Source organism: Gopherus flavomarginatus, chromosome 2 (genome assembly GCF_025201925.1).
Source record: "Gopherus flavomarginatus isolate rGopFla2 chromosome 2, rGopFla2.mat.asm, whole genome shotgun sequence".
Taxonomy (NCBI): Eukaryota; Metazoa; Chordata; order Testudines; family Testudinidae; genus Gopherus; species Gopherus flavomarginatus.
In genome coordinates this window covers 241,128,201-241,155,536 of record NC_066618.1, presented here as the reverse complement: position 1 = coordinate 241,155,536, position 27,336 = coordinate 241,128,201, and the positions used below count along the sequence as shown (strand labels likewise).

At 40.6% G+C, this 27,336-nt stretch overlaps 1 protein-coding gene across 1 annotated transcript; it reads left to right on the top strand.

Moving 5' to 3' along the window:
• Positions 1–129: 129 nt before the first annotated feature.
• On the top strand, positions 130–27,210 carry TRAM1 (translocation associated membrane protein 1). Its single transcript, XM_050941135.1, has 11 exons — positions 130–379; positions 5,534–5,597; positions 6,266–6,387; positions 6,588–6,704; positions 7,430–7,488; positions 7,906–7,990; positions 17,291–17,361; positions 17,457–17,561; positions 18,533–18,676; positions 21,063–21,223; positions 25,129–27,210. Exons 1-11 carry the CDS (start codon positions 257–259, stop codon positions 25,200–25,202), a joined length of 1,125 nt encoding a protein of 374 aa, XP_050797092.1. The 5' UTR covers positions 130–256; the 3' UTR covers positions 25,203–27,210.
• The last annotated feature ends 126 nt before the right edge of the window (positions 27,211–27,336 follow it).

The following is a 27,336-nucleotide window of genomic DNA, read 5'->3' as shown; positions in this document are numbered from 1 at the left end:
ACGGGGAGCCAACGGCTGCCCTTACCCTTACCGAGCGCCCCGCCCACCGGACGGGAGGCAGTAAGCACGGACATCGCCACCGCCCGCCAGCAGGTGGCGCTGCGGCTTCCCAGCAGCCGGCCAAGGGTTCCCTCTCTGGGCGCGGAGTCAGGACGAGCCAGTTCCCTGCCGCGGCGAGCGCTGGAGGAGCTGGGCGGGCAGCCTCCTCTTCCGCCCCTTCCTGGCCGCGGCGGCTCTCGGCTGCTTGCCCACCACCATGGCGATCCGCAAGAAGAGCAGCAAGAACCCGCCCGTGCTGAGCCACGAGTTCATCGTGCAGAACCACGCGGACATCGTCTCCTGCGTGGCCATGGTCTTCCTGCTGGGGCTCATGTTCGAGGTGAGCCGCACGCCCCGGGCAGGCTGAGCGGGCTGCGCACGGCCCCCGGGCTGCCCACCCCTAGTGCCCGGACCGGGGCAGAGGGGCCTTGCCGGGGTGGGGGTGAGCCCGGAGCTCGGGGGTGCAGGGGGCGCTGCCGTGCACGGTGGATGTGTATGTAGCTGATACGCTGATCTGGCCCAGCCGGGCGGGGTTTGGGCTGCTCAGGCTCCTCCTCCCGCTGTGCGCTGGTGGGGGCGGGGGGGTGATACCGAGCACACCTCACCCCCCCGCCCCCCAATACCTGAGGGCTCCTAACCCCGCGGGCTGCTGGGGGAGGTGCCCCTGGCGGCCGACACGTTGCACAGGGAGCAGATTGCAGGAGGGGCGCGTTGGGGAGGGGGCTGTTGGAGCTGGGCCACACTCCGTTCCCTGGGACACCGCCCGCAACCGCCTCCCCAGCCCTCTTGTGCCGGCCCGGGCTGGGTTATGGGGCGGCCCCGCCAGCGCTGCAGCCGGGGTGGGGGAAGCGCCGCTTCCCCTTTGTGCGGCAGCAACAGCAGCGCCCTGCGGTTCCTACTGCCCTCGGCCAGGTTACGTGGCAGTCGGAGCGGAGCGGCTGCCGGGGGGCGGGGGACTGAGCATCTGGCTCCTAGTGTTGAGGGAGGCGGAGCGGCGGCTGGGGCCCAGCGAGGCTGCCGTGTGTAAGCAGCGGGAATGGAGGGGGGGAGGGATGTAAGGCCTTGCTGGGGAGCGCGTTTCACATGCATCCGCCCGAGTGGGTATTCACCCAGGAAAGCTCATGCTCCAATAGTTTGTTAGTCTCTAAGGTGTCTCAGGACTCTCTGCCGCCTGCCCTTGGAGTGGCAGCTGTCCCCAACTAGCCCCCAGGAAAGGGAAGCAAAAGGTGACGTGTCCCAGACTGCCTCTCCCCCGGCTGACCGCGATTGCCATGCACTGTCACTGGTACTGAGGGTCATGAGCAGCCACGTGATTCACACCCCCACCGCAAACACGTGTGAGAAACAACAGCAGCACTCCGCGGGGAGCCGCACAGACAGTACTGACATGCGGAGGTGCGCGTTGCATCTCCAGGCAGCAGCCGAAGGGGAAGAAAGTTGTTGGTGGGCAGATGCGTTCAGTTTTCCTGCCCTTAAAGTTCAATGGTTTAGTGTCTTGTTTGGATGCTAATTATTGGGAAGATGGAACAGATTTAAAAGTTTATTAGAGAATGTTTAAATAAAAATGATACAAAGAGTTCAAAGCATCAGTTGTTGGTCATTGGGGACAACATACAGAGTATAGGGGGACGCTGGTATGTGGGAGTTGGTTAGCACATAACATATACAGTCTGCAAGGTCCCCCAATGCGGGGTGTATGGTGGGTGGGATCAAGAAGCAGTAGGGAAGCAGCGAGGGTACATCGCTCATACAGTGGGTTACACGCAGTCATGGGTATAAGTAAGTGGGCCGGGTAATGGGGACAGGATGACCCTCGCATGGTGGAATCTAGGTCGGTGGCTTTAGGGCTTAGGGGATATGGTTCAGTAGGGGGGGTTTATAGGCCTCCTCCCCCCGTGGGTGCACAGAGCCACGCCGGCTCACTCTTGGTATTGGCGGTGGCCGGTGATGTGCTCTATGTAAATGTCCCTAGACCACCGGATAGTGTCCGAGACCATCAAATGTCTGATGAGCCGTGCATAGCGACGGCCCACCCCACAGGCCCTAAGTACACGTTCATTACAGAGATCCCAGGCACCCAGGGCCCCGACAATCAGGGCATCGGTGTAAACCTCGTAGCCCTTTGCCCGCAGGGTGTCCGCCAAGGGGGCATATTTTTCGAGTTTACGGGCTCGGGCTTCACGGAAGGCTGGGGTCCTGTTCTCAAACGGGATCGTCACGTCGACGAGGATGATCTTTTTCCGCTCCTCGTCCGTGATGACGATGTCTGGGCACAGCAGGCTGTCGGTGTCGGGGATGGTGTGGTTGACTGCGACCTCACCCAGGTGTCTAAACCTTCACTAATTCCAAACTGATTTTGCATGGCAAGGTCATCTAACACCTGAGTATCCACTAAGCTTTAAGATGCGTCTGTCTGCATTCAAGCTCATCACTGAGTTCTTACGACAACCATCCAGAAAAGTGGTGATATGCTGCTGCCTGGGACAACAAAAAATATGTTTGAGCTAACTGAAATCTAGTTATTTTCTAGCTGCTTTTGAGACAGTGGTTAAAAGTCAGAGTACACTTACTGACTAAACTATCTGATCAAGTTGAAAATTAAAATTTAGTCTTCTAAATTTTCTTTTAAAAGTCACTGAAGTGAAAAAGAAATGGCAAATTTGTCTACTGGATCTCCTATTTTGCAAAATGTCTCTTTTGCCTCTCTTCAGTTGCTTATTGAGAACGTGCACAAAGACTGGTAATATATGTGCTACCTTCAGAATAGCACTCACCTATTATGAGCCAAGATAAGACAGTCTCAATGTGATGTGCTAGTAGTCTGTTCGTGTTGCCATGATTCTTAAGAGCATAATCAATCCCTTATTCATTTGGTGAGCAGCCTGAAGATTTATAAGCATTTTATATATATCACTAGTTTTTTATATCAGTTTTTTCCAATTGTAAGTAATATTCAGTATCTGAAGGCCACAGATTATCAACATAGTTTGGAGAGTAGAGGTTTAAAAGAAATATATATCTGTCCTATACTACGCTAAGGCTTGCCTCTGAAAGCCAGGCATGTCTGTCTTCCCAGATGTTTTTAGTTGTGAAAACAGTCTATACACTGTTTTTGTGTGGAAAGGAAGAAAGATGGATTTGAATTTTTTCCTTTTTATGTACACCTGTGATTCACTGTTTTTAAAAAAACAAAGTGATAATGTCTTAGTGTTTATTTTAGTAACTGATTTTGCTAATGCTGAAAATATTTTTGTATACTGGAGTGTAAGTTTTAAATTTTATGTTCAGTCTTTCCACTATATGCTATTCTGTACCGACAAAGACCTTCTTTAGTAGTTGTTTTTACTATGAAAGTTTTAAGGCTTTGCCAATCTTCATTCTTTGTATCAGAGGGGTAGCCGTGTTAGTCTGGATCTGTAAAAGCTGCAAAGAGTCCTGTGGCACCTTATAGACAAACAGAGGTATTGGAGCATGAGCTTTCGTGGGTGAACACCCACTATGTATTCACTCACAGAAGCTCATGCTCCAATACGTCTGTTAGTCTATAAGGTGCCACAGGACTCTTTGCTGCTTTTATTCTTTGTGTTCGGTATCAACAAAAATGGTGCACCACGGATTGTACTTAAATGTCAATATGTATTTTGTGACATGAAAGCTAACTGTAAAAACATTGTACAGCGCTGGAAGCAAAGGGCAAAATAAAGAATGACTAGGTGACCACTGGAAGTTGTTCTCTTGTACAGGAAATGTGATTTTTATGGTCTTTAGATATTTTGACCTCTGCAAATACTTTTCCAAACATTAGAGGTAAATGTTGCATAGATGATGTAAACTGTATAGGAGTGATAATGAGTGATGGATGGTATGGCACTAGAGAAGTAGTTGGATCCCTTTAACCTTTCAGTTCCAGATATTCTGAACTTGATTTTTGTTTGTTTTTTTTTAAAAAAACAACTGTTTTGGGTGTATTAGGTGGACTTCATGGAAGCCTTTCCGATCATTACTATTTTACACCAGGTTTCTTGTTTGCAAATAGAAGTAGAAAAGATAACATGGTGCTGCTCTTTTTTTAAATAAATAAATAAATAGTTTTTCCTAAGGAAAGGTAGCAATTTTATTCTGCATTTGTTCTGACTTTTTAATAGTTTTTTTCATATTTTCTAGAATAATCAATGGCATCACTACTCTAGCTGCATTCTGTTCACCTTGTTTTACTCCTTGTGTGCTTGCATTTCTGTGTTGTCTAGTGTTCAAAGGTTTCTAAGGATATGTCTTCACTAGTAACTTCACGTGGCTGTGTAGTCACAGCACCAGCACTGTTTAAAAAAAAACAAACCCAACCCCCACGAGGGGAGCACTGTCTACCAGCACTGAGAGCACTGTCTACGTTGCCACTTTACAGTGCTGAAACTTGCAGTGCTCTGGGATGTTTTTTCATGCCCTTGAGTGAGAAAGTTGCAGCGTTGTAAAGTGGTAGTGTAGACAAGGCCTAATTCTTTTGAGCCTGGTATGCAATTCATTGGTTGGGGGTTTTTTAAGGATTTCATAGAATCATAGAATCATAGACTATTAGGGTTGGAAGGGACCTCAGGAGGTCATCTAGTCCAACCCCCTGCTCCAAGCAGGACCAATCCCCAGATTTTTACCCCAGTTCCCTTAATGGCCCCCTCAGGGATTGAACTCACAACCCTGGGTTTAGTAGGCCAATGCTCAAACCCCTGAGCTATCCCTCCCCCCCATTTGTCAGCATCAGCTCTATATTTTGTCTGCCTGCCCGCCCGCTCGCCCCTACCCTCCTGTTTGTGATTTTTTTTTTTTTTTTTTAAGCTGGGATGTTAAAATTGAGTTTGAAACATGGCTATAACTGGTGACTGACTAAAAATAAGGTCAAAGGTAGTGTCTCAAATAGGTGACTTGGCATTACCATACTTTAGTATATTAGAGTGAAGCATAGTGGAAAGAGAATTGCAGCTTGTGTTATTAGTTTAATGTGGTGGAAGGGAATTAATTCAGTGGCTCTGAGTTTTGTACTGGTGACCCCTTTCACATAGCAAGCCTGAGTGCACCACCCCCTTATAAATTAAAAACACTTTTTTATATATTTAACACCATTATAAATGCTGGAGGCAAAGCGGGGTTTGAGATGACAGCTCGCGATCCCCTGTCGGGTCCCGACCCCCAGTTTGAGAACCCCTGGATTAACTGGTAAATAGGCAGTTTGGAGGCGACTTTTTGGAGAGGATTGTTAAAGTAGTCTTGTCAATGCTCAGTCCCTGCACTGTGGGAGTTTGCTTCCCTGGACAAGCAGTTCTGCCTGTTGAAAGTCAGATCAAATGACTTTTGAGATGAGGTTCCTTTCTTTTATCATTGCCAAGCAGCCGCCTCCACTGCTTATCTAGTTCAAGCCATGCTGGATATGTGTTTTTTTTTATTAGTAAACTTTGGTTTGTTTTAATTTAGATCTTATAGCACTCACTTTGTCTTGTTCTTTCAGATTACAGCAAAAGCCGCTGTCATTTTTGTTACACTTCAGTACAATGTTACCATTCCTGCTACAGGTAGGTATCTTTTGAGAATTTAAACACTAGTACCATGGAGTAGACAGCATTTTTGTAAATTGTTGGTATGCTGTACTCTCCCAAATTGAGTGTTCATTGTAAGATTGACCCTGCGCAAGTCTGGATGCTGACCAAAGTAATTCTTGCTAATCCACTCTTAATCTTAAACTATGTCATTTGAGATTAGTTTTATGATAACATTTTTAAGGCTGTTCCATTGTGTTCATCATATTAAAAATATTGCCTGATGTGAAGATGCACATGAATCCTCTTAATATCTTTTTTATTAGGATTTTGGGCCTGTATGTAATGGTCTGTGCTAGTCAGAGGGGAACAAATAATTTAAAGTAATCAAGAAGGAACTGTAAGAGTTGAGTTTTGGAGTTTAAATACGGTAGTTATGTTTTCCATTGTACATCTCTACAGACGCAAATTTAGTTTAATGGGAGGGAGTTGATTATTATAAACTAGGTCTCTAGTGAGTTATGCAATCATGAATCATTAATTTGGTCTCAATTTGTATCCAGCACAAAATAGGAATATCTTTTTAATTGATTCGTTGTCTTAACAATACTGCTTTGAGAAATAGACAAGCTTATTGGTAATTGGACTGAACAGGATTTTCATAATGAGCTTTCTAAAAGTAAAACTTTGTTTTTGTCCTTTAGAAGAACAATCTACAGAAACAATCTCCCTTTATCATTATGGTATCAAGGACTTGGCTACAGTTTTTTTCTACATGCTGGTAGCAATAATCATGCATGCCATTATTCAGGAGTATGTGCTTGATGTAAGTACCAAGTATGCATTTCTTCCATTAAGATAAGTATGGTATAAATTACTATTGTAAGATTTAATTAGAATGTGTGGCTACATTGACTTCAGTTTTAGATATTTTATGAAACTATACATAAGAAACATTTAACCATCCTCCTCTTAAAACAAATGGTTCAGTATGTTTATCAATAACATAAATAACTTTTGTTTTAGAAAATTAACAGGAGAATGCACTTTTCCAAAACAAAACACAGCAAGTTCAATGAATCTGGACAACTTAGTGCATTCTACCTTTTCTCATGTGTCTGGGGCACGAATATTCTTGTCTCCGTGAGTATGTCTTTTATCTTTCATTTATATTGTCACATATCACACCCTTGCTCATCTAACTTTTGTGCTATGAAAATTACTTATTGTTGTTTTCAGCCATGTATTTTAATATTATATCAGAGAAGTCTTTTGCCTATTGTATTTAGATCTCTGTCACAGTTGAATGCCAGTTAGTACTTGTAATGGTAGATTTCCTTCTCCCACCCTAATTTTGGGGGTTCTGCCTTTCAAACAACAAATCAATTTTTGAGCATGGTACTGAGTCAGGACTCCTTACCTTTGTTCCAACCCTTCGATGCTGTATGACTGTAAACAAGTGACTATGCTTCTGGTTTCTTACCTCTAAAATTTATTTTAAATACTGGTCAAACTCTCAGGCATAATTACTTTTTGTGAAGAGCTTTGAGATTCTCTTAAAAAAATAAAAAAAATCTCTACTACATTCCAGTTTCCAGAAACAGAAGTCTTTTCTTGTCTCCAGTAATACTCAGGACTTGCTGACATGACTAAACTTACTGGCATAATTATATCATTATACTGGAACTAACTCTATGTATGAACACTCTTATTCTGGAATAAGAGTGCATTTTCCAGTTTCACTATACTGCTTCCGTAGCATGTGTGCTGTAAATGAGAAATGTGACAGACTTTCATCACTGGCTTCTGTGTTTATTGTCTGTCTGTTCTGTGATTAAAAGGTAACCAACAGTTTTATGTATTTTCAGGAGAACTATGTATCGGATCCAACGTCTCTGTGGAAGGACTACCCACACACGCTGATTCCGTAAGGTTTATTCCTTCTTCAGTGTTAGAAAGTAGTGATTATCCTTCAAGATTTATGACCCAGAGTAGGTATTTTGTTTAGACTAACTAAGGGGTGCAGTTATGGAGGTGGTTAAAATCTCTGCTTAGAACCTGATGCCCCACAACTCTAAAGTAACTACCAGAAATAGTATTTCTTAAGGGCAATATTGCAGAGAATGAAGTTGCTAACAAGCGTTTAGCTACTCTTGTAATATCTTTTTTGGATCATTGTTATTTTCCAAAAACTTTATTTCTGTAAATAGTGTTGAGAAGATGCTGCATTTGTTTTATTGTCAAATCCATGGTTAACCAAGTGTGCAGAAAACTTCGTGAAATTTTTGAGTTTGGACTGCAGTTACAGAAGTGATGTTTTTTATTTTATTGCTGTACCGTGCAGGTTTCAAATGAAGTTTTTCTACATCTCACAGTTGGCATACTGGTTTCATGCTTTTCCAGAATTGTACTTCCAGAAAACCAAAAAAGTAAGCTGAAAACATTTTTTAATTTAAACGGTGAAAATACTGCTATGCTCTCACAACTGTGCCAGAAATGAAGGTTTCAGTATAATTATATAATTTATACACCTATAACGCGACCTGATATAACACGGGTTCGCGTATAGCGCGGTAGCAGCGGGGCTCGGGCGGTGATTTAAAGAGGTCTGGGCTCCGGCTGCTGCGTGGAGCCCCAGGCACTTTAAATCCCCCTGGAGCCCTGCCGCCCCTATCCCAGGGCTGTGGCAGCAGGGCTCACCGGTGATTTAAAGGATCCGGGCTCCCCGCAGTAACCGGAGCCCGGAGCTCTTTAAATCACCGCCGGAGCCCTGCCTCCACTACCCTGGGGCTGCAGCAGCGGGGCACACCAGCAATTTAAAGGACCTGGGGCTCACCGGAACCCTGCTGGGGTTTCAGCTATAGCGCAGTAGGGATTTTTGGCTCCCCACGACCGAGTTATAGCAGGGAAGAGGTGTATGCTTCCGTATCAATCAATAGTTCACTTCTGTTTGTAGACCATCATTTGAACATGCTTTCGATTTTCAGTATCAAAGAGTTGATTAGATAGCTGCATATTTATTGAAGAATGTGTTAAAGCATTTTTCTGAGTAGTTACTTTGAAATACCTATAATTGTTTCAGTATCTCCATTGTGAATGGAGCTGTTGTCTTTCTCAGTGGTACCTGTCAGTATACTACTTCCATGCAAGCCCTATTTCGTGCAAATAAGATTGACGTTCTATTACACACTTTAAAGAACTCCAAATCAAAAATTCATTTTTAAGGTAAATTCTCAGTTTTAACCAGTATTTTAAATAATACTTTAAAATCAGTTTGTTATAAAAACATTATCTCATAACTTTCGACACTCAAAGGATGAAACAATCAGTCCAATATGACAAAATCAAAGCAGTGGCTTCCGGTTTAATTGTTATTAAAAACTGAATCTTGCCATTTATGGTCTAATTTTGCGTCATGTAAGTCAGAGGGGCTTTTGCCATTGACTTTACAGAGGCAGGATCCAGCCCTGGTTCTTGGTAATTAGAAGTGATTAAGCATCTTTAAGAACATAAGGTTTAGTAGATTAGATTTACCGGTGGTCCAACTGATCCAGTATCCTGTCTCTGAGGATGGTCAGTTACCAAATGCTTCAGAGGAAGTTTCTAGACACCAAACTGTAGATGAAGTCTGCATAATATCTGTCAGATTGGTTTATACTTTGAAGAATTAGTTTATAATCCCGTCAGTTTTTTCTTGCTTCAGTGAGTATGGATGCTCCATTTTTATTCTAATTTTTTTTTTGAATCCTGCTAATTCTTGGCTTCAGTGATATTTGTGTAATCAAGTATTGTCTCTAAACACTAATACGTTCTATGTGGACAAAATTGACTGTGATCTTCTAACATAATAAAAACAAATGTCAGAATTCTTTCCCTGTGCATACTGAATGTAAGTTTCAGTTTCAAACTTTTTATTTAATTAGTAGTCTGAGTAAGTTTTCACTAAAATGAAGAAAAAATCATATCTGATGCTTATTTCAGGGTTGGTAGCAATTGTCTTATTTAGCAACTCCAGGGAATCTTAAATAGATATCTTTGGGGAGGTAGTGTAAAGATTACCCACCTGGCCAGCTCAAGGAATTTTAGGAAACAGCACGTACATTTAATTAGCAAACGGAGACTGTCCTGAATTAGATTGTGTAAAATCAAGTATTGTATAGATCCCATTATAGGTGATCTTGGGGTGGGAATAGGTGTGAGTTCTGTAATGTAATTTGACTGCCCCAAAAGTGTGTGGTTTTCCAAAAAATTAACTAATTTCAGGATTCACTTTTATGGAAAAGAGTAGACAAGGCATAGTGTTGTCAAAGTTTCTTAACCTTCCCAATCACATGTAATCTCTTAGAAATCTTAAATCTACCATTGATTTCAATAGGTACATTATTTAGTCCTGTTAATATCGGAATCCTCACCTCCTTTTGAAAATGGGAAAAGCCCATTCTTATTTTATTCATTATAGCTAATAAAGTGAAATAATCAAAACCCTTTGCTGTTCTGTGTTCAGGACTTGGTAGAGCTGGTTGGATTGTGTTACTGGGTGCCTCCATTCTTTTTTTTTTAATGAGGTTTGGAAGGTGATGCCTGCCAGGTCTCATCTAGCTCAGTGTGTGAAAGAGTGCCAGGGTAGATCACAAGGGCTTTAGGTTTGCAGTGCCTCCAATATGCTGATTATATATGCTTCTCCATCCCCCCTTTCATCCGATTTGAACACTGCAACTTCCTTCCTTCCTTTCTCAGTCTCTGGCAAATAGCTAATTTTGTTCTTGAGATAAGTGAAAGGCTGATTATTGGTAAGGGGAGTTAGAGGTTATGACTGCTTCATCTATTGTGTGTGTCCATCTCTTACCAAAACAAAAGTTTTTAAAGTAGAAAACTTGTGTCTTCAACTCAAAGTACTAAAAAAGATTTTCCAGGTCACAGCCACTGCAGTTAACAAGTAATACCAGAGTATTCCAGGGTCCAAAAGTATGCAGGAGATTGTGAACTTTCTTGGTAAATTTAGGAGAGCAGTCACTCAGATGTATTTATGTGTCAACTTGCAGATATGTCTAAACCCTTAAGTTTTCACTTGGCACATAAATAGACTTCAATGAGTACTTTTCTAAATTTACGTTAATACACTTTTCAAAATTATGTTACAGTAATTTGTAAATTTAGAGCACTGCATGTATACTTACTAATACAATTGGGGCTTGTCTATATAAACATATAGTTTGCGGCAAGCTGGAGTCTGGATCTACCCCACTCTGTTCTGCTGCAGACTGACTGCGTGGACCCTACTGATGTGTATTAACAGTTTGTTAATGCATTTTGACTTAGTTCTCTTTTAAATCAGAGTTGGGTCCATGTGGGCAGACAGTCCATGGCAGACTAGCATGAGGTAGATTGACAACCCAGCTTGTTACAAACTAAATGTTCATGTAGACAAGTTCTTAAATGAAGCTGGTTTAAGGCCTGATTCTACTACCCTTAGTCATATTGGATAATATTTAAATTAATAGTTCTACTGAACATAAATATTGGTTGGGATAGTCTTTCATGGCTGAGAATTCTGGTTTTTGAGATTCCTCGAGCAGCAAGATACCCTCAACTTAAAAAGTAAAGAACTTCAGTCACAGTGGTGATTGCGTCTATCATGGCAGTTTGAGCTCACAAACTTGTTTGCTTTGATTTCCCTCAGAGTTAATCAAACTTTGTGCCTGAGTTTTTGCAGTGTGTTTGAAGTAGTTGATAGCCAAGTTATCATCACTTTTTTCAGTTTTCTGGCCTGACTAGCAACCCAGTATATGCAGCAGATACTTCTGAGATCAGATGCTTGAAGTTGGAACTTAAATAGCAAAATTTGAATTTTATTTTTTAATTAAGCTTTTTAGGGATGGGGTGATCTTTGAGAGCTAAATAACAAGCTCAGGGGTGTGGTTAGTGCAGTCCACAATATCATTGAGTGTCTTGGCCTGTACACCATTTGAACATTATATATTTACTGCTATGCTGTCTAAATTCAGATCACCTAGATTTGATTTGAGCTCTACTGTCTTGATCCCCACCATTTCTAAAGCTGTGTCTATTCCCTGCATGATTTCATTAGCTGTCCCAGACTCCGTTTCCTGTGTAAGCAAAGGATACAAATCTGATGCACACAGATACACCTCTACCCCGATATAACGCAGTTCTCGGGAGCCAAAAAATCTCACAACCTTATAGGTGAGACCACGTTATATCAGGTTTAGTCCAGTACACCGTGCCAGGCTGGACCGGCTTCCTCGGCGGTGATTTAAAGGGCCCGGTGCTCCAGCCGCTGCAGGACGCCCCAGTCCCTTTAAATTACTGCTGGAGCTCTGGCAGCAGGGCTTGGGTGGGGATTTAAAGGGTCTGGGGCTCCCTGCAGAGGCCAGAGCCCGATCCCTTTAAATCACCGCCGCAGCGGGGCTTGGGTAGGAATTTAAAGGGCCTGGGGCTCTACACGAATTCAGATATAACGCAGTAAAGCAGCGGGGCTCAGGTGGCGCTTTAAAAGGCCCAGGGCTCCCCACTGCTTTACCGCGCTATATCCAAATTCATGTTATATCGGGTCGTGTTCTATCGGGGTAGAGGTGTACTTGCTCAGCCACAGATCCATCAAAAAACAAAGTGATCTAGCTTTCTACATGAACTTCTAAGATGATTCCTTAAGAGAATTTGCAATTGCCTCAGGTCTTTCCTTCAGTGGGCATTAATAAGTCTTGACTAGATTAAGGCTGTTTCTAGCTTGTAAATTACAGAGTATTTCATTCTAGTGAATAGTAACTATTTCATTTTAGTGACTAAGCAGTTTTAAGGTGGTAAACTTGCATTTCTTCAGATCACGTTTTCATGAGCAATTTTGTGTATATGAGCTTCCTTGCAGTCAAAGTGACTTATCTTCTGGTTCCATGCATTTCACGTGGGCAACAAAGTATATGGGGGGATCAGTTCTGATGTTCTTAGAATCCATTTACAAGAGGATTGTCCTTTTCAATGTCTCATTCTTTCGACAGGATAAACACTTCATCTTTCTGACAAACCTGGAAAGTATTTACATCAAGGTTTCTTATATTGTTCAGGAAACTCTTACGTGCCATGTCCTCTATGGTTATATGGCACAGTGTGTTCAGTGTTTGCTGATTCAGGCTGATGACATTTGTTTTTTTAAACCCAGAAATTCATCAGGTTAGTTTGTTTCCAACAAAGGTTGACTTAAAAAGAAAAATGAACAAATCTGTGTGTATTGTTGGGGGGGAGGGAGTTGTTGCACACTATTTTAAATGTCTAAATTTCGGATTGTCTTGCAAATTAAAATGCCTGGCCCTGGTAATAACAGCAGAGTTTGCAGTTGCAAAAGGCAGCCACTTTGAGCCAGAGAACCTGAGAGAGCAGCTAGGACATCTTTTGTCTATTATGGATCCTTACTGTGATTACTTGGGGTGGAATAATAGGAAGGTGTGGTTCACCTGTTGACTGTCCAGGCTCTGCCTGCAATGACAGCCTAGGAAATATGTATGTGCCAGGGTTGTATTCCTCAATAGAGTCTGAAGCCACAGGAGGTGTATTCTTGTGACCTGTGTCATGCATGATGTCTCAGCTTCCATCTGCTGGAATGAAAGAAACTTCATCATCAGGAGCTCTTCCTTCTTTCACCTCAGCCCCATGCCACTTAGTTTTCGGGCCTGACTTGTGAACGCTCCTTGCTCTCAAAGCTAGAAATCTGGATCCTTGTCATCCATTTTGTTTGCAAAATAAGAGTACTTCCTCTGCTTACTACAGGGTGTGTTTGATCTCATGTGATCTTTGCCAGGAAATCCCCTATTAATTTTATCCTAAGATTTTCTCAAGATAGGTTTGAAAAAGAGGTCTCTGCTCCACTCAGTAGCAGGATTTTCCATTGGGGTCCCATCATCTTGTAACTAGGTTTCATAAGGTAGAGGCTGCTTTAGACTCCCAATGATGCTGGAGCAATTTTTATAGTGGAGGTGCTGAGACTCTGAACCAAACTGTAAATGCCAGCCACTTCAATCCATGAGGTGCTGCAGCACCCCTAGTTACAGCACCTATGTTAGACTCTCTCTAGTAAATCTTCTGGTTTTCCACCTTGGAGCCAAAATTCTACTTCTAAATGTTGTTTGCTCAGACTCATTTGAACTTGTGCTTGCCTTTCCAAGCTATTTTCTGTCCAAACTCTGTGGCCAGGCGCAGTCTGCTGGCATTTCCTGGATTTCTGCCCAGTTTACCTTTCTTGAACATAACCCTTCCATGCGTCCAGGTCTCTCTTCTTACTGTTCAAAGATCCTCATAGGCTGGGAGATAGGTCTCAGAGTCTGCATCCAACACTCCTCCCTTGCAGGCATTTCCAACCCAAAAAAACTTTGAGGAAAGATCCCTCAGCTGATGCCTGTAATCCAGCTAGTGGCATCTCTAGAAGGTATGGCTTGAGCCTGAAAGTGGTTGTCCAGTAGATCTTTGAGGAGACAGTTTTCACAAGTTACCAGAACAGTAGCCATTCTACTGCATTTACTGGATGGAGCTGTACTGAGCCGCCACCTGATACTGGGCCCATGCCTTCTTGAGCAGTCTTATGGGAGGGATCTCCATTCACCCTAGTAGGCTCAGGGCTGATCCTTCCCCTCATCCATCACTTTTATCTAGCCCATTTTGGCTTATCCAGAGTTACTCTTTCTCTTACTGGAATTTCAACTGAGTGGTTTTTTTGTTTTTGTTTTTTGTGGCAACACCCATATGGACTCCCACTCCAGGCATCCCAGTGGGCCATCAAGCTCAAACAAATGACTAAGCAGAGGAGTGTACGCTAGCTGTAATTTTTTTCCAGTTCTGGAAGGTCTCAACTGAAGAAAGCTGTTGTCACCCAGGGAGGAGAAGAAGGAACTGAGCTGTTAACTTGTGTCTGTATTGGCTATTCTCTATTAGATGGATATTCATCCATATTGGTGATGGTACGTCACAAAACAAATTACCTCCTATCTTGCTAATTTGCTTTTTTAAAAGAAAATCTGCTGTATTGTGCTATTGGTGTTACTTCACATTTAGCCAACCTGTACCCAGTGTGATATGTTTCCTTCTGATGCAGCTTTTAATGAGTGAGTTGGCTGTGGAGTCTCCTTACATATGAAGAAAACAAAACTTAGCCTTGATTCTTATTTTCAGAAGTTATAGATCCTCACCCCTTGCAGAGCCTGAAGTGTATGTCTTCTCTATGCATGTAACTTTTCACCTTTCACTTCAGACAGCAGCTGTCATTTAAAGAGGGGTATGGGGACACCTAATAAGGAGGCGTGGTATTTCCTCGCTGGACAGTGAACAGATCTAGAATTCTAGCTTGCACAATTTTTGCTTGCCATGTATTAAGAGCACAAGTCTTAAAAATGCCTGTTTATAATAAAGATAATTTTCTTATTCTTTTCCATCAGACCATATGGGGAAGGTCATGCTAGAACCATGCTTCAGTGGGTCACAACTGAGGATGCCAAATTTAGGACAAACTGCTGAGACATAGGGAAGATACACCTCCAAGACTGATGGCTAATCCCCAATAGGATATACCAAACCAACAACAAAAGTAAACTTCTTTTTCACCACACTGGCTAACAAGAAGTCATAAAAGCAGTTTCCTTGGGCATTCTAGTTCTTATGTCACCACCAAAAACACCAGATTCACAGATGAGTGGTTCTTTATAACTAGTCTCATCAAATACGTTCTTCTGATCCCAAAGGACCAGCCACACACCCAATATATAATTTAGATCTTACCCAAAAATCACACTGATGCCAATCCTTTAGTATCTAAAATCTAGACGTTTATTCATAGAAAGAAAGGTGAGAGTTAAAAATGGTTAAAAGAATCAAATACATACAATAATTGCAAAGTTCTTGGTTCAGGCTTGTAGCAGTGATGGAATAAACTGCTGGCTTAAGTCAAATCTCAGGAATACATCCACAGCTTAGATGGGTCATTCAGCCCTGTGTTCAGAGCTTCAGTTTGTAGCAAAGTTCCTCCAAAGGCAGGAAGCAAGATTGAAGACAAAAAGGTGTTTCCAGGGCCCTTTATAGTGTTTGCCATGTGGAGAGCATCCCATTGTTCTTACTGTGGAAAATTACAGTAACAATATGGAGTTTGGAGTCACATGGGCAAGTCACATGTTCATGCCTAATTTCACTCAGTCATTGCAGGAAGCCATTACCTACACTCCAGACACCACATTTACATGACAGTCCACTTAGTGTAGATAGGCATCTCCCACGGTCTATTGTCAACCAAGTGTTTCCTGATGAGCCCCTTAATTTGAATAGTCCCTCCAAGATGTGCTGCCTAACTGCCTTGTGGGCGGTACCCCAGGAGCCAACATTTGAAATCCAGGTATAGAGCCAATACTTATAACTTCAAATATAAAAATGATACATGCCTTCAGATAGCATAATCATAACCAGCAAATCATAACCTTTTCATAGACACCTCATTTTGACAAACTTTGTACAAAATTTGCTGCATATATATAGCAGTGTTGCAACAATGATCTATATGGTCATATTTTAATCAGATAACGTCACACATGCTCTAGCTAGATTTTTATATCTCACTCGTGTTATGGTATGCACACAGATTTGCACATGCTAACTTGATTTGACATAAGAATACAGGTCTGTTTAATGTAGTTCTTGATGGATTTTTCACAATTTCCACTACTATATAATGTGTGCAAGCAAAAACTGAAATACTTCACTCAATCTATGGAGGAAGCTCATCCAAAAATGTAGAGGTTTTCTGAAATGTTGTCAGTGTCCTGTACATTATGTGTAGCTCTTTAAGAACATGGCTTGTATTACACTCCACACTATTATGTATCACTGGAATATATGGTCATATGGGTGATTCTTTAATATTTGCAAATGGTTTATAATTATTCTTAAATCGCTCTATCTACTTTCACTCTCTCTGGCCCTAGTCTTATTCTTATCGCTTCCTCCTGCCTGTTCAGTCTCTCTATTTAACTTCCATGTGGTATCATCAAAATGGAACCAGTTAAAAGCCGAACTTGAAGTGCCAGCACATATACTAGAATCATTTCTAATAAAAAAAAATTCACTGTGCTGCCAGCATACAGATCAGTCTAAGAGGATGGAATCCTGAAATGGAAGCATCTTGAGGATCTCGCACTTCTAAAACAGATGCATTCTTAGCATTGCATTTTATGTGAAAATTCTTGAGTTCATTAATTAATAGAACTTTTTTTAGTATATACAGAAAAAGTAAAATTGAGCAGAAAATAAACTTTTAAATTGTAATTGGGTTAACCTTGGATGCCATAATAGGTAATTTTGGTGTGTGAAATATTTGTATATTTTGAAATGTAAGTGAAATATAGTACAGAGGCAAAATTTTTCAAATTTGCCTTAAGAAAAATACTTGAACTGCTTTGAAAAGCAGCTCTGATTTTCATCTGACAATTGGTCTCCCCCTCCCCCCATTTATTCTTCTTTATTCTGGTGGATGCTTAAGATTACCACTAACTAATCTATTTGTTAACTCCTGAATGAGACTAGTATGGAATTGAGAGACTCAAACAAATCTAGTCATGGGAGACACTTTAATATTATGAAAGGAAGGATTAAGGTGTCTGAGCAGCCTAAATGAAATTTATAAGATCAGTGAACATGAAAACATTGTGTCCCATAGGCTAATACACTCTTCTGTCTAATAGGAAGATATCCCTCGCCAGCTTGTCTACATTGGACTTTATCTTTTTCATATTGCTGGAGCTTATCTTTTGAAGTAAGTCAGTTTTAAGATAAATTTCACTGGATTTATCTGCTACCATAAATATTTCATAAAATGTTTGAATACTTGGTTTGCTCTTGTTTTGATAGCCTCACCCGTCTTGGACTTGTTCTTCTGGTGTTGCATTACTTTGTTGAATTTCTCTTCCACATCTCCCGCCTCTTTTACTTCAGTGATGAAAAGTATCAAAAAGGGTAAGTATTTATCATAACTGTAAGAAAGAAAACTACCTTGTGGCTCACGAGCTTCTTGCAAAGTTTGTATTTCTGCTGCACAATAGCCACAATAAAAAATGAGTTCCCTTAGAATTTGCTTGCCCTTCAGATGTGACTTCTATATTTCTAATATAGAGTACTACTCTTTAATTCTATGCTATAAAACAAATAATTTCATATTACCCTATTGCCTACTCAAGCAATTGTTGATACAGCAGAATTCTGTTCCTTATTATATGCTTTATATTGATACATGCAAGAAAATTATAATGGGATATTTGGTGTAGCAGACACAGTAAACTTGACATAATTCCAAATGAAATTCTTCAAATTCATAGCTGCTAATAAGTATCACGTTCATTGTTTCCCTTAATACGGGGGGGAGAGCACAGTCATTGATTTTACAACATGTCTTGAACTCTATAGAAAATGAGGGTTAACGGCCAAGAGTTGAAGTAGTTTTTCCTGTTAAGCTTTTAGTAATCAAAATTAGTAGCTCCCAGTTGGCAACTTTATACCCCTCTTAGATAACATTCTGAAGTTGAATAATATCTAGTGTGTTCACTTAATGCTGATCCTTAAAACTGTGCATAAATGACTGTGCTGTTTAAAATCTACCTTAAGGGCTATCACCATATTTAAGATACATAATCACCACTTCTTTTCTGTAATTAAAAAAAAACCCTCAATAATTATTGCTGCAACGTCCTTATTCAAAGAATAATTAGAATTTTTATTTTAGTAAATGTGTAAACATTTGAGAATTTAAAGGAGATTAGCAGTAACATCTCATGTTGAGTATCAGTCCTAATTTTTAAAGAAATCTTGATAGTTTTCTCTAACCAAATGGAGTCCCACATAACGGAAATAAACAGTCAGATTAATGATTTTCTGATATTATCCAAATAATGAATATGCATATTTATTGACTTGTGGCACTTTCTTTATAGGTTTTCATTGTGGGCTGGTCTTTTTGTTTTTGGAAGACTTCTGACTTTGATTCTCTCTGTTCTCACTGTTGGCTTTGGCCTGGCAAGAGCAGAGAATCAGGACCTCAATTTAACTACTGGAAATTTTAACGTTCTGGGTATCAGGTACGGTAAATTGAAACCTCTTTTTAAATATTACTCCTGAGGGAATTCTGCGCCAAAATATTTGTAAAATCTGCATTTTTTGTCAAAATAACACAATATAATGACACCGTTTTCAATTATTTGCCATCAAGTATTTTGAAATAAATTACCAAAATAATTGAAAATGCTGTCATTATGTTGTTGTTGTATTACTGTGTTATTTTGACAGAACTTTGCAGAATTTTTATAATTTTTTGGTCTAGAATTCCTCAAAAGTACCAGGGTTCTGTGTGTGGCAGAATCTGGGGCAGGGGGTATCTGGATGCACGGGAGTTCTGGGCGCAGGAGGAATGGGACTCTGCAGGGCGGTCCAGGTGAAGGTGGTTAGGGCTCAGCGACAGGGGGCTGAGTGCTGGGGGAATGGGGTTGGCTTGGGGGGTCAGGATGCAGATTGTTGGGGCTCAGTGGGGCGGGGCCCAGGTCTGGGGGGGGCCCAGTGTTGGAGGTGAGGCTTGGGGGGCTTGGTGTATGGGGAGTTCAGTGCAGGGAGTAAGGCTTGGCACGGGGAAGGGTTCAGGGGCTCCCAATGCAGGGGACCTCAGTGAGACATTCCAGGTGTGTGTGCGGGGGTGAGGCTTGGTGGAGTGTATGTGTGGAGGGGGTCCAGGTGCACAGGGGTTGGGCGGTCAGAGGGAGCAGTTCCCAGTACACAGTGACCCCTCCCCCTTGTGAGTGAGGAATGGGGGGGGCAGGATGGGGAAGGGGTCACTGTGTACTGGGAACTGCTCGCTCTGACCACCCAACCCCCATGCATGTGGACCCCCTCCCTCCTCAACCCCTCCTGCCGAGCCTCCCCCCCTTCCACCTGGAACCCCCACCCCACCGAGCTTCAGCTACTACACGTGCACACACTCATAGACACCAGTGTAGAGTTTTCTGCAACCAGGGGAGATTTCTGGGGGTGATCTGACTCAAACCCAGCTGCTCCATGCAGGGGATGGGAAACTCCATCTCCATCGTCCTCTCCCCGCCACCCAGCTGCAGTGACTTACCTGTCCCCTGGCTGCCGGAACAGATGTGCCCATTCTGCTGGGAAGGGTGAATGAGCACTGGTGTACAGCTTCTCTTTCCTTCCCCACAGAAAACATTTTTCTGTGGAAAGCAAAGAGAATCTGCGGGGCGGGGGGAATGTGTTTCTGCACATGTGCAGTGGCGCAGAATTTCCCCAGGAATAAAATACAACTTACTGCATATTATGGAATGTTCTGTATTCATATTAGACTGAAGACATTTAGTAATTTACTTAAAGCCCATACCAAGAGCTTTGGTAGCAATGGTAAGGCATTTGCCCAACTCCACAACAAAATTATTAACTGAAGAATTCTTGTACTACTATAGATCGTAGCATTGGTTGGCTTGCCAGAGAAATGCAGTTTTAGACTTAAAGGGGCCTTCTGATATACAGAAGTTTTAAGTCTCTCAACTTCTCCTAAAAGCTGTAGATTGGCCTCTAGATGCATCCCACTGAGAAAAATCTTGTAAGCTCCAATAAACCAAGCTGTAACACATGGAGTTATCTACAGATCACCCTCTCAGGCACAAGAAAGGAGCAGCCACCATTTCCCTTCCCTCACCCAGGAAAATGAGCTGTGGGTTCTTCAGGGAAGTCATGAAGTTCTGAAGGCACCAATAAAAGGGACAGGGCACTTGTTCAGGGACCTAGAGAGTCTTCACTGCTGATTGCCAGGTGTTTCATTCATCTGCAGTAACATGGCACAGTTAGGAGCCATGCTGTTGTCATACCCTGTGCACCCTCTACCTTTCAGGATTTTAATTTGTGGAAGAAGGAAAGTATGAAAATACTGTTAGGGTCAGGGATCATCTTATCAAATAATTTCAGTTTTATGGGGAGTAAACCATAGCCCGCTGGTAATCGGAGGAGCTTTTCTGACAAACATGGGAAAGGAGAGAGAATGCCATGAATCTGCTACTGCTTCCATATTTGCGCATTTGACCAGTTTCCACCCTCTGTAGGTCTCTCACTCTAATTTTGTTCTTTTGCTAAATCCTATTTCCATATCTATGTTAACATCTGTCTCTTAATGATAATAAAAAATAAGGAAGTAAAGTCAGAACCAGGCTGACTTTTGCCTCATAAAAACTCATGAGAAAAATCAGTTTTTTGCCTACTGAGAAGAGTTTCTAATTTGTTGCCTATTGAAAAGAATGATTGCTTGCATGTGTCTGAGGAAATTTTATATACTTTGGTGAGCAAACAGGCAGCTTCTCTTGACAAATACAAACCTTGAGGGTTAACTGTTTGGTAAACTTGACAAACTTGTTGACATGCCTTCATCTGATACTTGTTTACATGACTACCTCTGCTCTGTCTTAAATTTGTTTATAGAATCATTGTACTGTCCTCAATCTGTGGAACTCAAGCCTTTATGATGTGGAAGTTCATTAATTTCCAGCTTAGAAGGTGGCGAGAACATTCTTCTTCTCAGCCTCAGTCACTGAAGAAGAAATTTGTAACAACTAAAGGTAGACCATCCAAAAAAGAGCGAGGTTTGTATTGCAAGATTTTTCTTTCTGAAGATAGAGTTATACCAATATGAAAAACTTATTTAGCATAATTGGGTAAAGTGCTGTTGAATGTTTGCTATGTGAAATGAGATGTTTCTGGTTTGATACTCAAACTCATACTAATGGAAACTAATATTGGTGGTTGATATCAAGGAGGAATAACTTTGAAATTGTTCTCACTGGCTATTTATAACCCAGATAATGTAAAATAATATACCAGATAAAATTACCTGAGTATTTCAAAGGTGACTCTCAAATACCCACCTGACTTGTAAAAATTAAGGTAATGTGTTCCAGTTTGCCAGGTTAAAGGGATATCTAAAAATCTGTGGCTATTTTTAAGACTTTGCAGGTCACCTCTGAATTGTACTCTACATTTACCTGTCTCACTCTTAGGCCTGATTTACGTGAGAGTAATCCTTTATGAATGTCTCTTAAAATTGACTATGGGCTTTGTGTACATGGTGCTTTAGTTTGCACCAGAGGGGTGTAAACATTAATCCACACTAGCTTGTCATGCACTAACTGTCCTGCGTGGACCCTGCTGGCGTGCACTAGAAGTTCAGTAGTGCCTGTTAATGTAATCCTGAAGTAGTACTATGTAACAGGCACAAGGGAACTTCTGGTGCTTCCCAGCAGGGTCCATGCAGGACAGTTAGCATGCGACACACTAGGGTGTATTAACATTTACACCCCTCTGGTTCTCAAGCAGTATGTAGGCAATTTGCCTACGGGAACAATTGTCCCTATTTGGAGTTCTGGTGTGATGTGAGACTTCGTTCTCTAATTATAGCTTTTTGTTTAAGCAAATAACAAGTTCTTTCAGCTGGGTTTGCAGGTTAAAGTAAACAGGACTTGTGCTTCCATGCTGCTTAGGACCCTAACTGTAGGCTCTTGGTTTTGTAAATTTTAGTCTATATGATTTTGTTTTTGTTTTAATCACAGTTTTAATGTATTTGAAAGTTTAAATAATTCTCACTGGTAATATTAATGCAGTAATTTTTTTTGCCATTGTTCTATAAAATTCAATTAAGATATTCTTCCAGTACTGATATTTTACAAAAATCAAACAAACAAAACACTTCTGTTTATTTAAATTGTAATCTAATTAGTTTTGCAAAGATTCAACCTGACTTCAATGACTTTCTTTAAAAATCAAGTGATTTAAATAATAATACAATTAATAACTTAAATCACCTTGATTTAAATCATTGTAGTACTCTGTGTGATGTAGGTGAGTTACAACACAAACTTCAGGGTGGATATTAGTTGGTAATTACATATATCATGAGAACAGGAAAGAGACACACTTAACTTGAATTGTGGTATTTCACAAAATAAAGTAATTTTAGATGTTATGCCTACCCTGGAGGCCCACAGCCAATTTTGGAGGGTTTACAACTACTTTTCCCATTTAATTTTTTGTTTGTCTTGATACTGTGTGAAAAACCATGGGAGAAGAAGTACAAATTAAAGGGAAAAGTGGCTTAAAACCCTCCCAAAAATGTCTTTCCTTAATTTTGATATTATACACAACCTTATCTCCATTGTGAAGACTTAAAGCTGCTCAGGCCTGGCAGTGGTATGTATTAAGCACATGTGCTTGAGTGCACCAAACCCCACACCTGCCAACATCATCTGGGTATGTCAGAAATAGCTGTAGAATTAAAATGTACACATTGTGAGATTGAGACTTTGGTGATGGTGTGGGGTTGGGGCTAGATAGGTGTATTGGTGTATGTCACCCTTCCACTGGGAAAAGGGCAGAAAGTCGTGTGGCAGGTCCTGGTGCTACAGAGATTTGGTCCCAGCTCTTTTCTCCCTGTGCAAGTGTATGTCTCCAGGTCCCTTTTTTTTCCTTCTTGGTTTTACTTACTCCAGCTGAAGCCAGGAGCAAGCCAATAGGGGACCAGTAGGGCAGAATGATATAGCTAGTTACCTGTGATTCAGGCAAAATTGAGTGTTTTAATCTGAAATTGGAGTAATAGAGGGCTTGTTGAATGCAAACTCTGCAGAAGCTTGAGCTGGTTGTGGATGACTGCTGTACGGGTCTAATTTATGGATGTGATTATTGGGACTGTACACTCGTCTGCTCCTGGGTGTTTTCGTGGTGGTGGTGGTGGTGGTGGTTGCCTTAAGGCAAAGACCACATGAATTTCCAGTTCTGTGATGTTGCTGCTGCTCCTTCTGCTGGGGATTCTAGGATGCAACAATGAAGCACCACTTCGATGATGAGTGTCTTTTTAGGATTCACCGTGCCAGAGTTAGTGTAGGAAAGTACCAGACAGTAGTGGTGATGTGGAAAGCAGTTTGGAAGGGAAAAGTAATTTTAAACCCCTATGGCACTTTGACTGCATCTGCAGACAGATGTTGTCTACTATGGTTTACATCGCAGAACGTACCTAACTTAATTGCAAGGATACAGCAGGTTTAAGAAATCCGTAGCCTAAGGAAACCCTATCATTGGACAGTCAAAGGTTAAAAAGGCTTGATTTCCAAAGCCTGTTGTTATAGAAAAGCATATTACCAGGGCTGGCTTTAGGGCGATTCCCCCGATTCCTGGGAATTGAGCTCTGCACCTAAGAGGGGCCACCAGAAACAGTGGCAACCGATGGAGCTGCCGCCAAATTGCTACCGCTATCTTCGGCGGCCTCTCAATTGCTGCCACTGTCTTTGGCGGCACTTCGGTGGCAGCTCTTTCCAGTCGGGCCCCGCACATCCTAAAGCCGGCCCTGCATATTAAAGAGATGGTTTGGGAGCTGGATGAATCTTTTGGGGGCCGGAGGGTTAGGAGCTACATTTTCTACTTTTTAGGTTGCGTAAGTTCTTTTGTTCTGAAAGTTCATTTTTGGATTACTAGAACTTCCTCAGACTCTGTAGCCTTCCAGAATGGAATTTTCTCAAACTAAATTTTTCAGAACGTCTGTTTGAGCAAGTATTTCAGGCATTTTCAAGAACAAAGGGAATGGGAGTGACTACCCTTGCCATGATTTAACAAAGAAAAGAAAATTCAGCATTGCAATCTCTTGAACAGCTTAAGTATTCCAGTAGGGGAGATTGCCCCTGCCAAAATTCAAGTTATCATAGTTCTCAGGTCACAGATCTGCCTTTGTGTACTGGTAAAAAAAAAAAAAATAAAAAAAAAACAAGAAAAACTACAAACCCACAATCTTCTGGCTAATTTATAACGGGTTTAAAAATGTACTTAGATGCATGTATATGACTTTTGCTTTATAATAAACTAACAATCCAGCAACTTTCCATAGGCACTTCACATGGAAGGAAACTCTACAGAGAAAGAGGCAGGTGAAAAGATCACTAATAAAAACATATATTTTCAAACTGCACATAATATACTGTATATATTATTACATGTGTTTGATGGTGTGGTAGAAGTATTTTGTTAACATAAATTTGGAATGGATTCATTACTTAAGAAAGGTGAATCCATGAGTGACTTATGTAAGTCATCCCAGATGAATGCCAGTAAAGCTTTTTGCTGCACTATACTATGTATTCTCCACACACTGCAGAAAAGCAAAAGGTTTGAGTTTCTAAAAAATTGGTATTGGGATTATCTCTTTAGAACCCTTCATCTGTAAAGTTGGATATCTTGGTTACTAGGAGTTCAGTTGTCCAGAACTCAAAATCAGTCTCTCTTTTAAAATCTTTTCTGCGAACTATGTAAAAGACTTTTTTTTACACCGAACGTTTTTAAGTTATTGCAATTATTGCATCATGAAAGTCTCTTAACACAGCATTTAGCAGAGTAATACTTTGGAATAAAATATACAAAAGCTATATGTTGACTTAGAATCTACTTAAAGTAATTAAATATAAAATATTATTTTGTTTGGGAAATGATCAATTTTTTTTCTTGTTCCTAGAAAATGGAGTAAATGGAACTGTAACCTCAAATGGAGCAGACTCGCCTCGTAGGAGGAAGGAAAAATCATCATAAAACTGAATTTTATTAAGTTAACTAACTAATGTCCCCAAAGAATCTGCTTTTTACTATGAAAAGCCCTTCAGCACTAGAGATCTTACTGATTACAAAAATACAATTCATGCTTTTTGATTATTGCTATTGTTTTGTGAGACTTTTTTTAAAAAAACATTTTGACTTTAAATAAAGAGTGGAAAGGTTATCAGTTTTCAAACATTTAGGGGGCCACAACACTTTTTAAATAACCATGAACACTTTTTTGAACACTTAGTGTGATTAATATTAATCGGAATTCTACTTACTGAGGATCAGTGATACAATGTATTATTCCTTCCAGTTTTTATAATCTTGTTACAACGTCATATTTTTCAAGTTCTTCAAGAAGTATTGCAAAATTGAAGTAAAAAAATTAATATCTGTTTTTAGATATTCTCGAACATTCAGTATATTACTTTGAATCAGATTTGCAGCTCAGTACTGGTTTTGTAAGACCATCAAAATTAATGTGCGTTATTTTGTAGGTAATAGCTGCGTTCATTTCAAGAAATGCCCATGTCATTAAAACAAAATCTAACTGATTGGAAACATTGCAGTGTCTTATTGTCTAAGTTGGCTGGAAATCTCTTGTATAAAATACTTGTAAGGAACAAAATCTTTCTGATGTAGCTTTAGCTCTTAAAAAATGGAAAACGGAATGTGTTGCACAGAGAAGAGTGATTTGCATAGCGCTTCTTTAAATTAATAAAATAACTCACAACTGTGCTTGTACATGGGCGTATTGCAGATTACTAGTGTGACATAGGCCTGCTTTGAGAACTCATTTTGTCTCTTGATTTTTAGATTGCATCTTTTTTTTTTTTTTAAATGGGTCAGATTTTTAATTTAGGATATATTTCAATGCTTTGTGGGGAGGGAATTTATTTAGACAAATCGAGTTCTGGCAAACTTTCCTTCCCCTCCCTTTTTTTTCTCCTCATTTCCATCTCTTATTGGGAAACAGTTCAGTGTATTGCATATATATATTTTTTGATGAAAAAATATATTTAAAAGCTACAAAGTTTTTAAAAATTGAACTGTTGGTGATCTTTGCTCCCATTAGGACCATTGTAACTTAATTTGCATTTTTGCCTGTTTTTCATATTGCAAAGATTTATCCAAATAATTAAAATTTCAGTTGAATCTGCAATTAATATTTGCATTCGTATCTTTGTAGTCTGTAATAGGTATAAGCCCAGCTCATTTCATTTCAGAAAAACCTACTTAATAGTTTACCTTAAATGAAATTGTTAGTTCAATAGCTTTTGTTAGACCACTTATTGATAAATAGGAGCCCTTATAAAAAATCTATTAAGCTCAGCGAAACAAAAAATTGAGTATATTAAACTGTGCCCAACAAAATAACAATAAGAACTTCATTCACTGTCTTTTTTTCCCCCTTTAGTTGCTTATACATTTTTTGTTTTGTATACTGATACAAAATTTGGGCTGCACTTAATTATCCACTCTTAAATAATGTATAGCTATTTTGACATGAATTGTTGTAAATTTTGTATAACATGACTCTTAATTCTTGATGCAGTTGCTTCAACAGCTCCCCCCTGCTTAGAATTGCAGGCAAACATGGACCTGGTTACAGTAGAGCTGTTACGGGGTTGTATACCCTGAAATTTGTCTTGTTACGAAAATAGCTATGTCATGTTTTGGTTTTTAAAAAATAAGTTCAAAAGCTGTCTAGGGCAAAAAGATTCCATCACATCTGATCGTAAAACTGTAAGATCAGAGTTCAAAAAGTGATAAATATACATGTAAATCTCCATTCCATGAACCAGCGTGCTTTATGTCTGATGTTTAACACAAGGACATTCTTTGAGTTTGGTGCCATGTTCAGAGATTGTACTTGAGGGGGGAAGAATGTTTAAAATCACTAATCATGTGTGATTCCAAAACTGTCATCTGAGAGTTTGCCCTCTTTTGGCCATGTTGGTGCTATCTAGGGAGTCTAATAAAGAGAGCTGTCAACCTCCTGGTAGCGTTTTTTTTCCCCCAGAGATCTTGAGACGAGAAGGGATGATCATGACCATCTAGTGTGATGACCTACATATCACAGGCAATAGAATTTCACCCAGAGGAATTTCGAGGAGTGGAATCT

Coding starts and splice junctions, on each gene's coding strand:
- TRAM1 (XM_050941135.1), top strand. CDS start 257: ATGGCGATCCGCAAGAAGAGCAGCAAGAACCCGCCCGTGCTGAGCCAC. Junction 5,598..6,265: donor TGTTACCATTCCTGCTACAG/GTAGGTATCTTT, acceptor TTTGTCCTTTAG/AAGAACAATCTACAGAAACA. Junction 6,388..6,587: donor TTCAGGAGTATGTGCTTGAT/GTAAGTACCAAG, acceptor CTTTTGTTTTAG/AAAATTAACAGGAGAATGCA.